Consider the following 15,617-nt stretch of genomic DNA (forward strand, 5'->3'; position numbering starts at 1 on the left):
CTAAGAGATTGTCAAACCAGTTCCCACTCCCACCAGCGACAGAGAGAGTTCTGAGTGGCCCGGGCCTCCCCAGCTTTTCTCGTTCCAGCCTTCCTGGTGGGCACACAGTGGTGCCACACTGTGTGTTTCATTTGCATTTTTCTGATGCGTGGTGAGACTAAACATCTTCTCATATGTGTACTCTCCTGTGTATAAGTATTAATCATGGCATGTACCCCTTGGATGAATATCTTCAACATGATGTCTCCTAACAAAGCTTTTAGCCTCTTTAAACTATGAGAACCAGCAGGTGATAGGTGGGTTCAAAAGAAAGAAAATCAATGACGAATCAGAAGGTGCTAACCCCGGAGGGGGAGGAGATGGAGATGTCCCCACAGTGGGTGAGAATACCCAGGCAGTTCTCCTGGGGGTTGACCATGTCTGCACGTCACTGGCTACCCCCCAGGTGCTGTGGGGCAAGGAGAGAGGCACATGCACCCTGTTCCCCAGGGTGAGCAGCCTGGAGAATTCCTCAGCACCTCCACGCCATGGTTCTCTCCCTCTGTATGTGTCTCTTTTTCTTAAATTTTCTTCCTCCTCCCTTCCTTTGTCTTGGGCTGCACTGAATCTTTGTTGCTGTGTGGTCTGTCTAGTTGTGGAGAGCGAGGGCTACTTTTCATTACAGTGCACAGGCTTCTCGTTGCGGTGGCTTCTCTCGTTGCGAGCACACGCAAGCTTCAGTAGCTGCAGCACGTGGGCTTCAGCAGTCCATGGTTCTGTTAAACCAGGGACAACAGTTGGACTTCAGCCAAGCAGGTTGCCCCCTTCCCGACTACACTCTCCCCATGTCCTCTGCCTCCGGGGCCTGCAGACACGGCTCGCTCCTCCACTCAGCACGCTTGATCCCACCCGCAGGTCTGTGATCTCTGCTCCCACACAGACAGGTTCGCTTCCTCCTCCCCACCCAGCTGAGAAAAAGAGAAACCTGTTGCTGGGAGATGTCATTACACCAGGGTGTAAGTGGGGAGGTAACTTCCCCAGCGTTCACTATTCACTATGGGCCCCAGATAAGGGGGTTCACAGAAGCTCTCCATGGGCCCGCCTTCCTTCCGTCTTCAGTCCCTCATAACCCTATTCCCCTCTTACTGCCTTGAGGCCTTGTAAGTTGGCCGACATTTCCCTGCACGCTCACAGATCAGGGTGGTCTATGCTCAGAAGTCACCATAAAGTCCAGAGTGTATTCAAGCTCCAGGGTGGGGGGATCCGGCAGAGGGGATGGACGTCAGGGAGTGCCCAGCCCTGGTCAGGTGACTGTGGTCACAGCAACAGTAGCAGTTGCGGGTGCTCCACACTCCCTTCTGTTTAATCATCTCAGGAACACAACAGAGGGGCCGCTGTGACCACCCCATTTTAGAAACTAGGAAGGTGAGGTCCTGAAAGGGCGTCCCTTGTCTGAGGTCCCGGCTGGTGAGTAGCTGCATTGAAATTTGGACCAGGACCTACTGGTTCTATAATAGAACCCCTCCTTGACCCATGCCTGCTGCAGATACCACCATAGTCCCTCACCCACAGTGCGAGCTGAGTATTAACTGGAAACAAGCACAGTGCCTGGAGAGTAATTTGTGGGGTCTGAGGAGGTCTCTGAACAAATCACATTTCAGGAGAGGCTAGAAGAGTGTGAGGGAGACAGCTGGGAGAACATTCCAGGGAAAGGGAACTGCTGAGCGAAGAACCCTGGGTGGCAGGGGGTCTGGCGTTGGAGAAAGAGGCCGAAGGGCTAGAGAAGTGGTGGGAAATGAGGCCAGGGAGGTGGCGGGGACAGCGGGGACTTTGTCCTTTACTCAGAACCACGGGGCTCAGCTCTTCTGAGCAGAGGGGGATGGGATCTGACTAGGTGTTCACAGAGTCCCTCTGACTACAGATTCGCGTGGGTCGGGGCCAGTGGAGGGCGAAACATGGGCAGGTTCTGGATACAGTTCTTTGGAGGTAAAGTTAGGATTTCCTGAGGTTCAAGGATGGTAACTGGTTTCTGACCTGAGCAGCCAAAAGGACAGAGGAGACGAGAGATGGAGGTTTAGGGGAAGATAAGGAGCTGGCTTTGGCCATGTCCAGTAGGGGGTGCCTGGTAGACACTCCATGGAGGTGTGTGGGCAGCTGTATGTACGAGGCTGAAGTCGTGGGGAGATGTCCCGCCAGAGACAGAAATGTGGGAGCCATGGTGTCCTAGGTGGTAGAAAAGCTGAGTGTGACTGCCACAGGTTTGGCTCTCTGCAGAAACGTGGTCTCCTGGCATTTTCGGCCCTCCTCCCAGCACACCAGTGCTTCCTGGGCATCTCGGATGCCTCCAAGGAGGAAAAGCATCTCTGGAGGATGAAGCAGATGGACATAGTGGGCAGTGACACCCTCGACTGTGTCCAGTCAGGCTGCTCTCTCTGTGTCCCTGAGTGCCCTGCCTGGCGCTCCATGCCCACCTTCCCCAGCAGGAACATGGGCCCAGAGCCCCCTACGGTTGCAACAGGGACAGCGGTGTGTGTATGGTGATGAACTCAGGCTCCGATGGGCCTGGTGGGAAGTTCTGAGTCAGCTGTATGACCTTGGTGATGACCTCATCTCTCCCAGCCTCAGGTCCTCCTTCTGCAGTGGACACCCTAAGTGTCTCTCCTTGCAGGGTGGTTTTGGGATCCAGTGAGATCACACCTGTCCAGCCCCAGCACAGGACCCAGCCCATCATTAAGAGAATGACGACTCCAGCTTCCGGAGCGCTTACTCTGCACTGTTGATAACGTTGTCGCTGGGGAAGCACAGTTGAGAGCATAGGCCTGAAGTTCTGTGTGACCTTGGACCAGTTATTTAACCTTTCTGAGTCTTGATGTTCTCCTTCATCTATTAAACTGGTACTAATGTCCACCTTATAATATCACTGGGTGGTTTTAGCAAGGTGATGCAGGCAGAGCACTTACAGTAATACTGGACACAGAACTTGTGCTTAGTAATAATTAGCATTATTATGAGTATTTTAACTACAGCACTGATCAAAAGTGTGAGCTCTGGGATTAGACCACCGGGGTTTGGGGCCTCTGTTAACGCATTGTGCATTTATAAGTTTGATAGATATTAATTAGCCCTCCATTTAGATTGTGTGTTTGTATGTGTGTTTAACTTTTTATTTTATGTTGGAGTATAGCCAATTAACAGTGTTGTGATAGGGACTTCCCTGGTGGCTCAGTGATAAAGAATCCACCTGCCAGTGCAGGAGACACGGGTTTGATCCCTGATCTGCGAAGATCCCACATGCCAAGAGGTCACTAAAGCTGTGTGCCAAAACTACTGAAGCCCACGCTGTAGAGCCCATGCTCTATAAGACAAGCCCCTGCAGTGAGAACCCGACGCGCCACGACTAGAGAGTGGGCCCTGCTCGCCGCAGCTGGGTAAAGCCTGTGCGCAGCAGTGAAGCGCAGCCAAAAACCATCATTTTGTAAAAAAGGAACGATGATATGATAGTCGCAGGTGGACAGCAGAGAGACTCAGCATGTATCCATTCTTCCCAGAGGTGGTGTGTTTTTTTAAGATCTGATGCTCCATTCAGGCACATTGACCAGCCTTGGGAGTTTAGACTAATTTACACCCATAGCAGCCATCATGATTTTAAACCTGTTTCACCTTTGAACCAGCCATTTCACTTGGAGAATTCTGTCCCAGACACAATTCCACACTTACTCAAAGTTGAATGTAGAGAAAAGGCCACCAAAATGTTAAGAAAAATTGAAAATAACTTGAATATCCATCAGTAGGAAACTGGTTAAATAATTAATGTCCATTCAATGATGGAAAACTCTGCAGCTGTTAAAAATAAGAAAACTTCCAGTTCAGTTATGTGAACATGTGTCCTGAAGATACGATACACAGCAAAAAGCAAGTGTCAGTGTATTTATCTGTAAAGTGAGAGTTAAATTGTCAGACAACGCTTATTATGATTCTACTTCCATTTAACCAAAAAAGTTGTGCAAGGTTAACCAACAAAGGAATGCTACCTTGCATATATAAAGAACCCTGTTCAGGGACTTCCTGGTAGTCCAGTGGTTAAGACTGCACCACCACCGCGGTGGGGGACGGGGGTGGGGGGAGCAGTTCAGTCCCTGATCAGGGAACTAAGATCCCGTATGCCATGCGATGTGGCCAACAGAAAAAGAAAAAAGAACCCTGCTCACCAGAAAGTGGTCAGTTCCATAGAAAAATTTATAAAGGATATGGACAAATAATTTATAAAATAGAAAATCCAGGTGGCCAAGAAGGATGAAAATATACTCAACCTCCTTTGAGGGTTGAGAGTTGTTATAATAAGGCTTCACTAAGTTATGCTATGTAAAGCACTAGCATGGTGCCTGGCACTCAGTAAGTGCTCAGTAAATGCTCTGTTCATGAGTGTTGCTAGACCCCAAGACCTGAGTGGATGGGGGTCATGGCAGTGTCATGGTCACAAGCTAAGTAGACAAGCTGCAGAGGAATGGGACCATCAAAACCACATGTAGCGCCAGATCCTTCAGGTGAATGTCTGAGTCACTTCTAACCACTGGTGCGTCTCCTGTTGCACTGCAGAGCCTTTGTGGCATGTGCCCGCCCAGGCCCGGCTCTCAGCCATGGCTGGAAGCAACGGGAGCAAGCATGCCTCCAGGCAGGACGCAGCAGGCAAAGATTCCCCCAACAGGCATTCCAAGGTGAGTCTGGGCCCCGCCCGCCAACCCTGGGGAGCCATGGCCGTGGGAGCCAGCTGCCTGGCCCGCCCTGGCTGCTGACAGCTGGACATCTTCACAGCTTCACCTGGGCGTGCTCCTCCTCCGCCCCCTTCCACTCCAGCAGAGGGGCTAAATGCCTGGTCTGGAATTAGACCCAGCCAGTGGTGCATCCTGGCTCCAGCCCCCACCATCCATCTCATCTTGAGCAAATCACTCACCCCTTCAAGCCACGATTTCCTCATTCCATCAGCCATGGTGGGAGTCTTCACCAGCTCGGCTGCCCTAACTAAAACACCACAGACTGGGTGGCTGATAAACAGCAGTTACTGATTTCTGCTAGTTCTGGAGGCTGGACAGTCCCAGGTTGAGGCACAGGCAGATTCGGTGTCTGATGAGAACCTGCTTCCTGGTTCATGGACAGCCTTCACCTCACCTCATGTGTGAAAGGAGCTCTCTGTGAAATCTTTTTTAAGGATATAAATACACATATATATGGACTTTATAACCTCCTTCATGAGGACTGTATAAACATATATAGGATAAATACATGAAAATACATAGGGATTTGTAATCTCATTCATGAGGGCTCCACCCTCATAACCTAATCATTTTCCAAAGGCCCTTCCTCCCAATACCATCCCATCAGAGATTAGAAGTCAGTGTATGCATGTTGGGGACACAGACTGTTCAATCTTTAGCAGTAGTTTAACTGTTTCCCAGGTGGCTGAGTGGTAAAGAATCTTCCTGCCAATGCAGGAAACACGAGTTCAGTCCCTGGATTGGGAAGATCCCCTGGAGGAGGAAGTGGCACCCCACTCCAATATTCTCTCCTGGAAAATCCCACGAACAGGGGAGGCCGACAGGCTACAGTCCACGCAGTCATGAGAGTTGGACACAACTGAACGACTAAACGACAAACTGCCATAACAGACAGTCCCCAGGTCCCAGTGGCCTCACATAATAGAAGTTTATTCCCCTCTCATGTATCGGTTCAGTGTGGGTGTTCAGCGAGCAGCTTTCTGCAGGATTCAGGAACCCAGGCTCCCTCCCTCTTGTAGCCTCGGGGCACCAGAGCCCTCTACCGGGCCCCTGCCTCTTTCCAGCAGGTGAGGGAGAGAGGACGTTTTGTGGCTCAGACCTAGACAAATGGTATAAATGACGCCCTCCTGTAATGTTCGATTGGCCAGGATGCTGTCACGTGGCCACACATCACTGCAAGGGGAGCTGGGGGATGTAGTCCTGTGTGCCCGGGAGGAGACTGAGAACTTGGCAGTCTCTTCACATCCGTTCGTTCAGTGAGTGAATAATGAGCATGTACCATGGTCCAGGTACTGGGACCCCAGGGATGAAGAGGACAGGTGAGCCCCTGTGCTCACAAGGTTGACTTTCCAATGTGGGCAACAAGCAGTCAGCAGAGAAACAGATTCATTATATAGTGGTGAGAACTGATTCTTACTGCAAAAGAAAGAGTCAAGGGAGAAGAGAGTGTCAGGCACAGCTGCTTTAGGATGAGGTGGTCAGAGAAGGCCTTCGAGGAGGTGACCTGTAAACAAAACCTTGAAGTAAGAGGCAACCCAGGAAAATCATCTGAGGGAAGTGCGTTGCAAGCAGAGGAAACAGCAAGTGCAAAGGCCCTGAGAGAACAGTGCACCCGGTGTGCTCAGAACAGCAAGGAGGTCAGTGTGGCTGGAACGGAGTGATCCAGAGAGAGGGAGAAGGAGATAAAGTTAGAGACTGGAACCTGGAGCCAGCTCATTCAGGGCCCCAGGGGCCACGGGGAGGACTCTGGCTTTTCCCGAGTGAGGAGGAGGGTTCTGAGCAGGGAACAGATGTGAATGGACATGAGTGTTCACAGCCTGTCCCTGGCTGCATGTAGGGCACAGCTTGGGGGCCAGGGATGAGGGGAGACAGACGGGAGGAGGCTGCTGCCGTGGTCCAGCGGGAAGCAGTGGCGGACAGGACCAGGGTGGAGTCTTGAAGGGAGGCAAGCTGGCAGGTTTGGATCTGTTTTGAAGACACAGGCAACAAGATTTGCTGTTGGACTAGATATGGGTGTGAGAGCAAAAGCAAGATCCAGAGTGCCTCCACAGCTCTTGGGTAAGGACAGCTGAAAGTACAGAGGTGCCCTTAGGAGACGAGGAAGAGGCGAATTCAGGAGGGAAGGCCAGGAGCTCAGCTCCAGACACGCTGAGCTTAGTGCTGGCAGCACGTTACGTAGGCAGTGTTGTTTATCCCTCTGAGCCACCCCATGGAGCAGGGTTATTGTCAGCCCATTTCACAGATGTAGAAACTGAAGCACAGGGAAGTTCAATCAGTGGCCTGAGGTACCAAGGTCAGTAAGTCGGAGAGCCAGAGTTCAAAGCCGTCTGGCTCCAGGGTTCACACTCAGCTGTGAGGCAAACCCCAGTGGGAGGGTAGGTTGCCCCCAACCTGGGGTCTAGGAATAATGACACAGTTCTCCTTCCTTCCAGGGGGAGCCCCAGTACTCCAGTCATTCCAGCAGCAATACCCTCTCCAGCAACGCTTCCAGCAGCCACAGCGATGACCGTTGGTTCGACCCCCTGGACCCCCTGGAGCCAGAGCAAGACCCTCTCTCCAAGGGCGGCTCTAGTGACAGTGGCATCGATACCACCCTCTACACCTCTAGCCCCAGCTGCATGTCTCTGGCCAAGACACCTCGACCGGCCAAGCCGCACAAGCCCCCGGGAAGCATGGGCCTCTGCGGGGGTGGGCGCGAGGCCACCGGGCGGTCTCACCAAGCAGACCGGCGGCGGGAGGTCTCGCCCGCCCCGGGCATCACTGGACAGAACAAGGGCTACCGACCGAAGCTGTACTCCTCAGGCTCCAGCACCCCAACGGGCCTGGCCGGGGGCAGCCGCGACCCATCCAGGCAGTCCAGGTAAGGCTCCACATCTAGCCCGGGTTCTTCAGGGGTTCTGACCACCTTCCACATCCCCCACGGTCCTGATGGTGGAGCGCCCCTCCCCAGAAGTATGCTCACAGATGGGTGTGCTCACACATTAGTTTCCTTACCATGGACCACCCCTGGCTACCCATCCCGTGGCCTTTAAGGATCTCAGTAGAGGAAGGAAAATCCCTGACTGTCTGTCTCTGGGTCACGCTGACCCTCAGTCTCTTTCCTTTTTCTATTTCCCAAGACCAGTAGTTTTTATGCCTACTGGGAGTCACACACTCTTTCTATTAGGAGTGCATTTGGCTGAAGGTAACAGAAAACCAGACCCACAGAGGCTTGAGCAAATAGAGATTTAACAGTTCCCTGTTGGGAAGTCCAGGGAGGGCAGAGCTGGGCTGGTACAGCAGCAGCTCAGGGAGGGCCTTGAGGCCTGGCACCCTGTGTCTTCCTGCTCCGTCGTCATCCTCATACTAGCTGTGACTTCCTGGTCTCCACATGGCTGTGGTGCCCCTAAGAGGCCTGGGGGCAGAGAACAGAGGGAGATGGCAGCATCCTTGTTGCTCCCTAACTGTGGAAAAAGCAAAAGCTTTCCCAGAACGCTTCCACAGGCAGTGTCCCCTGGCCATGTTAGCTGCAAGGAAGTCTGGGGAATCTTGGCTTAGCCTTCCAGCCTCCATAGTAAAGGACAGTGTGGACCCCAGATGGTCTCCACTGGAGAGCTGTTCAACACACATTCCCCTGACCTACTGGGCAGGGCCTGAGAATGTGCATTTGTACAGGGTTCTGTGTCGGTGCTGATGCTGTTGGTCCCCAGACCGTGCTTTGAGAACCACTGGTAGAGAGGCAGGCGGGAGTACGTGAGAACAAGCAGGCGTTGACTAACCAACAACCTGGAGTCTACCATGTGGGTGTGTGTGTGCTCAGTAGCTTCAGTGGTGTCTGACTCTCTGTGACCGCCAGGCTCCTCTGTCCATGAGATTCTCCAGGCAAGAATACTGGAGTGGGTTGTCATGCCCTCCTCCAGGGGATCTTCCCGACCCAGGGATCCAACCCGTGTCTCTTAAGTCTCCTGCATTGGCAGGCAGGCGCTATAGCACTAGCGCCCTCTGGGAAGCCTGTGCACCGCATACACTTTGAGAATCTGATGGAAGCGATGAAGTGCCTCCCGTAACAGTCATTCTGCGTCACAGGAGTCAGCCTGATCCAGGGGCCCTCTGAGGTCTGCGGCCCCGGGCAGTGAGTACAGTGCTGCAGCCCCCAGTGTGGACCCCTGAGTGTGTGGGTCCACCTTCCCGGGTCCACCTTCCCAGGTCCACAGTGTGGACGCCTCCCTTCCCTTCCCTTCCCTGACCGCACCTGTTCAGGGGCCAGGACCACATTAGGGATCTTCATCTCCCTTGGCTTCCTAACACATTGGCCAGTGCCCAGACCTGAGCCTATCTCCGCACAGAACACACGCACCTGGCAGTTGCCTCGGGCCTCCTTGACCACAGCCCCCGCTGGACCCAGGTCTTGGTCTGTGTAGAAATGTTTGGGTTTTTTTTTTAAAGGTGAAGCAGTATTTCGTTGGTGGTCCAGTGGTTAAGACTGCTTCAAATGCAAGGGTTGGATCCCTGGTCAGGGAACTAGATCCCATGGGCCACAAGACATGGTCAAAAAAAATATATTTTTTAAAAAGGTAGAGCAAAAATCTTCCTCAAAGTCCTTAGTGTGATGGTGCAAAGTCCTTTAGTCCAGTCTAGTCCATTCAGAATGTTTGAGTGCTGCTCGCTACCTCCTTCAGGGATCGCATGACCTCACAGTGGTCTTACCAAACTCGGGTTCTGCTGCTCGTCACTCGAAAGCCAGTATTTGAGAGACTGGCGTTGGCTAGAAAGAAAAATATACCGTAGTCTGAGGGTCCTGGAGCTTAGTGATTCAAGTATAACTAGATTCTAAGACCCAGGGGCTACTGACACTGACCGGTTTGGAAACCTCCGTGTTTGGGAGTGCTCGCGTGTCAGTGCTGTCCCTCACCCTGGCCTCAGCGCTCCTGGAGTCAGGAGCCAGAAGAAAGGTGAGTGTGGAGAGGAAGGGTCTCCCGGAGACTTAAGTCTGTCACAGTCTGCCTCACTAGACAGATCTCTTTTTTTTTTAATTTATTTATTTACTGGCTGTGTCAGGTCTTAGTCACAGCACACAGTATCTTTCGTTGAGGTTCTCGGGCTCCAGAGTGCTTGAGCTCTGCAGTTGAGGCATACATGCTCAGTAGTAGTGGCACACGGGCTTAGTTGCTCCTCGACATGTGGGATCTTAGTTCCCAGACCAGGGGTCGAACCCACGTCTCCTGCATTGCAAGGCAGAATCTTAATCGCTGGACTACCAGGGAAGTCCTTAGATAGATAGATCTGAATCATTTGAGCTCACGGGCTCTTTTGAACAGCTCCTTCATTCATTTATCTACCCATTCTTTTCATTCACAAATATCTCTCAGGGACTTGTTTCGTCCCAGGTTCTAGGCTGAGCGCTGAGGAGAAGGAACACGCAAATTCAGATGAGACGCCTTGCCCTCCCCTCACCCACCATCTGCTGAGGGAGACAGATTAGAATCAGGTCATCATTGAGACACGTCTAAGGGCACCCACCAAGAGGGACTCGCTGCCATGGTGTGCCCAGGTCTCCCCTGCTGGGCACAGGCCTACAGTAGTAAAGCTGAGTAGCTGAAGGGTTTTGGAATGTGTGCTATAAAAGCAGCGGTGCTGGGGAGTAGACCATGGCTGAGGCAGGAGGAGTGGGTATAAAATTACCCTGTGTCTGAGAGAAGGATTTGCTGAACCCAGAAATGAAGGGAGTAAAATGGGAGAGGCACCGCTTCAAAAGAGGGCCCTGTGGTTGGGAGCTTTAATTTGCATGCAGACAATTGATGCTAATTGCAAATCATTCTTATCTACTCATTAAAGCTGCTTCCTGAAGTTTTCTCCTAGGCAACCAGGCTTTAGTGTGGAGCAGCCTTTTCCAAAATGGGGTGCTCAAGGTAATTTGGGTGGTGCGAGGAGGAAAATGTTTTATTTTAAATGGTTATTAGGAAAAGTGTTATCAACCCATCCCCTGATTTTACAGATACTGCCTTGGACAAGTTAAGAAAATTAATTGATTTAAAGAAATAAACATATTCACAGTCGAGGAGAGTGTGAACTCCAGAGTCAGCCCACTGGGGTTTGAGCCCTGCCTCTGCCTTGTCTTGGCTGTGTGGCTTTGGACAAATGACTGAACCTCTCTGGGCCTCAGTTTCCTCATCTGTACAATGGGGCCTAGTCACTGTCCCTAACTAAGGCCATGTCAATGTCCCTAGCTGAGACCCTGATGCTGTCATTAAGGTCCTGACACTGTCCCTAACTAAGGACCCGAGCTATTTCTAACTCATGTCCCAAACTGTCCCTAACTAAAGCTTGACCCTCTCACTAATAGCCTGAAGCTGTCCCTAACCAAGGCCCTGATTCTATCCCTAAGACCCTGAATGCGTACTCAATTGCTAAGTCGTATCCAACTCTCTGCGACCCCATGGACTATAGTTCACCAGGCTCCTCTATCCATGGGATTCTCCAGGCAGGAATACTGGAGTAGCTAGCCATTCGCTTCTTCAGGGGGAATCTTCCTGACCCAGGGATTGAACCCACGTCTCCTGCATTGGCAGGCAGATTCTTTACCACTGAGACACCTGGAAAGTCCATCTGAGGCCCTGACTGTCCCTAAAGCCCTGAGGCTGTCACAAACTCAAAGCATGACCCTGTCCTGACAACCTGAGCATCAGCATCTATTTAGGGACAGAGCCCTTAGTGTTCACAGTCAATGTGGGCAGCACATCCACCTCCAGTGACAGCCCATAGTGGCCAGGCCAGGGTGAGGGAAGCCCTCGGGGTGTGGCAGCCCAGAGGAGGGGCCTGACATTGTCGGGGGAGCTTCCCTGGAGAAAAGAGGCTGAGCTCCTGGGAATAAGGAGGGCGGAGTGTTCCAGACAGCGGGTGTGCAGTCCCACTCACCCCGCTGGCCCTCCCACTGTCTTCCCAGAAGGTCGCTGAGCACCTGTGCTCAAGGGGCCCACATGTGCCTCTGACTGCCACTGGCTGCACACTGCCCCTCGCTCAGGGCAGCTCTGTGCTTCTGCTGTCATAGGTCCCTTCCCTGGGGCAGGGCCAGAATGACACCCTGCTGCCCAGTCGGCTCCCCGCAGGCAGGCACGAGCACTCCATGGCTGCCCTTGTGTCTCCTTCTGGGGCCTTCGTAGCCCAGCACTTCTTGCTCATTCATGTAGCAGGCACCAAGTGTATGCACTGCTCTCTGCCTCAAACAGGTTCCCTAGCTCTCCTGGAACAGGGTGCTGGGGGAGACAGCAGGCAAATAATTACAAAAGCAGTGAATGAATTATGCTAGGGGAGTGCCTGCAGGGCAAACCTCCTGGGATCTGAGGGGATGTGATGCATGGCTGGAGGGGTGTCTGATCTAACGGGGTGGGTGGGGTGGCGGGAAGGGATAATTTCCCTGAGGAGGAGTCATTTCTACCAAGGAGCAGAGGGTTAAGGAGGAAGGAGCAGGTAAAGCGGCTTCTGGGGAACTGATTTCATCTTGATGCGGTTATGTGGGCGTTTGCTTTGTAACTGTTTGTTAAATTGTACATATATGTTTTGTACACTTTGCTATATGTGGGCTATTTTACAAATTTTTTTAAGACAAAATGGAAAGGTGATGTATGGAGAAAGCGTCCCTATGAGCAGAAATAGCAAGTGCAAAGGCCCTGGGGTGGGGAGGAGGGTGGGTGCCGGCCGGTCACAGACCCCTTGGCTCAAAGATGGAAATTGGGAGGGCAGCTGATGGGAACCTGAGGAGCTTGGCAGGGGCCAAACCACGCAAGGCCCTGTCAGCCACAGCACAGAGTTTGGACTTAGTCCTAAGAGCTGTGGGCAGCAAGGAAGTGTTTCAGCAGAAAGGATGACACAGGCAGATAGATGTTTTGAAAGATGGTGCTGGAGGCAGGATTGGAGAAGTGTCAGGGATGGGTCTGAGGCTGAGACATCAGTGAGAAGGGAGGAAGGGGGCCTAGGCAGAGCAGAGGGCAGAGCAGCTGTGGATGTGTCAGCAGTGGTACTGCCAGGACGTAAGAAGGGAGGAGACAAAGGTCCGGGACAGTGCTGGCGACTGCTCATGTCAGGAGGCTACTGCAGATGGGGGTCTTGAGATTCGTGAGAGAGGAGAGGAGACTGGGGCCAAGCAGTCCCGAGAGGAATGTTACTCTTTTCTCGTTGTGGTGGGTCTTCACTGCGGCACGCAGGCTCTTTGTTCTAGCTCGCGGGGTTTCTCTAGCTGTGGTGCACAGACTCTCTAGTTGTGGCACACGGGCTCTAGAGCACGTGGACTCAGTAGTTGTGGCACGTGGGCTTGGTTGCCCCATGGCATGTGGGATGTTAGTTCCCCAGCCAGGGATCAAACCCATGTCCCCTGCATTGGAAAGCAGATTCTTGACCACTGGCCCACCAGGGAAGTCCCCAGGAATGTTATTCTTATGTTTATTGTTGTTTAGCCTCTGAGTCATGTCTGACTCTTTGCAACCCTATGGACTGCAGCCCACCAGGCTTCTCTGTCCATGGGATTCTCCAGGCAAGAATATTGGATTGCCATTTCCTTCTCCAGGGGATCTTCCTGACCCAGAGATAGAACCTGTTTCCTGCATTGTCAGACAGATTGTTTACCACTGAACCACAGGGGAAATCCCTGTTCTTACGTTTACTGACCCTAAAGCACCTACTGTGTGCCAGGTACCGTTCCAAACACAGTGGACAAAGTCGAGTCCCTCTTTTGTGGAACTGACACTCTTCTGGAGAGAAAGCAAGGCAAACAGACAGCTGAGCAGCCATGTTAATCTGCCAGGTGGGATATGGTCTGGGAAGAAAACCCAGCTAGGCAGAGGTCCTGGAAGGCCTCTTGGAGGAGGTGATATTTTGCAGGAAGCATGGAAGTGATCCAGGCAGGGGAAATAGGAGATGCCGAGTCCCTGAAGGTAAACTCATTTGTGGTGTTCTAGAGATGCTCTGCTGGCCAGACAGGCTGAATGGGAGAATGGCAGGAGGTCTGATTTGCACGGCGGGCAGGGACCCAGCTCAGGCAGGCTTACCAACCATGGTCAGATGCTGGATTTTGGTTCTGAAAGACATGGGAGCCACAGAACATAATCTGACTTGGGTTTTAAGATCACTGTGGGCTCCTCGGGGGAACGTGGGCTGTCTCAGGGGTAGTAGGGATTGAGTTTGCCAGCACAACTCAAGGACTGACTGACTGCCAGGGAAGGGAAGGGCCCCGCCATGCCCAAACCCCCCACCCACTCCCTCCGCGCGCTCCAGCCCTCCCGTGGAAACTGCTGCAGCCTGTAGCAGCTTGTGCCCGTGGATGATTCCAGTGACTTCACAGACTCTCCCCTCAGACATTCGTCATGGGAGCCCGGCTTCCAGGCACGGGGCCAGGCGCCAGTGCCTGCTGCGGGCACGCCAGTGGGCTGAGCGATCCCAGGCGGGCAGCCACCTGGCCCCCCGCCCTCTCTCAAGGCAGCACACGCTCCAGAGCCCCCTGGGTTTCCAGAGCAATTTGTCTGCGCTGTTTAGAGGCGATGAGCGGCTCTCGGTTCCACGTGGAGCTGACACGGCCAGGCATTCCTGGGCGGGCAGGCAGGCAGGAAGCCCGCGGCCCTGCTTCCGCAGGCAGGGCCCTTGTCTCCAGGATCCCCTCCTGGGGGCACATCCCTGAAAGGTAACATGAGGCCCTCAGGGTCCACTGGGCCCCACCCCGCCCACGTAGGCTGGGAAGCCAGGGTTAAGGGGAAACACCTACTCAGAGAGTCACTGTCAGCTTGGGAAGAGGAACTCAGGCCATCTCCAGAAACTCCAGGGAAGGAGGATACCAAGCAGAGATCATGGGGCAGGGCAAGGGGAGTGCAAAGGCTCTGAGGTGGAAGTGTGTCTGTTGTGTTTCAGGAACAGTGTCCATGTGACCAGAGCAGAATGAGTGAGAGGGGGAGTGGGAGTTGCTGAGGGCAGAGAGGGGTCAGCCCAGATGGTGTGGGGCCCTGTGGACCAGGGAGGACTCTGACCCTGAGCTGAGGAGAGTGGTGATGGCTCTCACCCTCCGGCTGGGTTTGGGGGTGAGGGCAGGAGGAGGCCACTGTGGGGATACCTAGGCACTGTGGTTGGAGGTGGGGTGGAAGTGGCTGGTGGTGGTTGGAGTCCCCATTGATTTTGTGACATGGGGTTTTTGCCCCATATTGTCATTCCTTCCACTTCCTGAAGACCTGATGTTTTTGCTCCCAGGCTGAAGGGCAGAATGTTGCCATGTGTGGCTCCTACACTGAGCCTGATCATTCCAGCCATGTTCAGGGACTGATTCGGCTCTCAAGCCCCTGCCAGACACCAAGCAGAAAAGGCCCCACAGAGGCCCCCCTGAGGGTATCTGGTGAGCAGCATTTCCCAGGCTCTGGCCTCTGACTGCCTGTGTCCAGGTCACAACTCCACCACTAACCAGCTGCGTGGTCTCCACCAGGCTCCTTAGTTTCTCTGAGGCTCAGTTTCCTCATCTGTAAAATGGAGGTGAAGGTAGACTCTGTGGTCCAAGCTGCGAGGATACACCCACACCATGGGTTTGAAGCAGCCAGCACAGGGCCTGAGACATAGCTGGTCCAAATACACCTGCAGCTGCTAGGTTCGGTTTTCATGTGTTATGTATTTTTCATGACTACCATTGTCATCGAAAGTACAGGTTGGTGGTTAAACAGAACGCCTCTTGAGCCAGACTGCCTGGCTTTGTATCCTGGTGCTGTCCTCAACCAGTTGTGTAATTTGGGGCGTTATTTAAAAAAAATCTCTCTGGGCCTCAGTTTCCCCACTTGGAACATAGGGAGAGTGGTACTTCCTGCCTCATGGGATTGCTGGGCAACCAAATGAAGTGATGCCTCCAAGATGCTTGGAGCAGGG

The 15,617-nt window shown here is 53.0% G+C and overlaps 1 protein-coding gene across 5 annotated transcripts in view; it reads left to right on the plus strand.

Annotated features, from left to right (window-relative positions):
- SIPA1L3 (signal induced proliferation associated 1 like 3) overlaps window positions 1-15,617 on the plus strand; it is a 253,122-nt gene that overhangs the window by 202,887 nt on the left and 34,618 nt on the right. For all 5 annotated transcript variants that reach the window (XM_024979038.2, XM_024979040.2, XM_024979044.2 and 2 more), the window contains 2 exons: window positions 4,576-4,694; window positions 7,184-7,611. In XM_024979038.2, coding sequence (XP_024834806.1) covers window positions 4,576-4,694; window positions 7,184-7,611 — 547 coding nt within the window. The remainder of the gene's footprint in view (window positions 1-4,575; window positions 4,695-7,183; window positions 7,612-15,617) is intronic.

Source organism: Bos taurus, chromosome 18 (genome assembly GCF_002263795.3).
Source record: "Bos taurus isolate L1 Dominette 01449 registration number 42190680 breed Hereford chromosome 18, ARS-UCD2.0, whole genome shotgun sequence".
NCBI lineage: Eukaryota > Metazoa > Chordata > Mammalia > Artiodactyla > Bovidae > Bos > Bos taurus.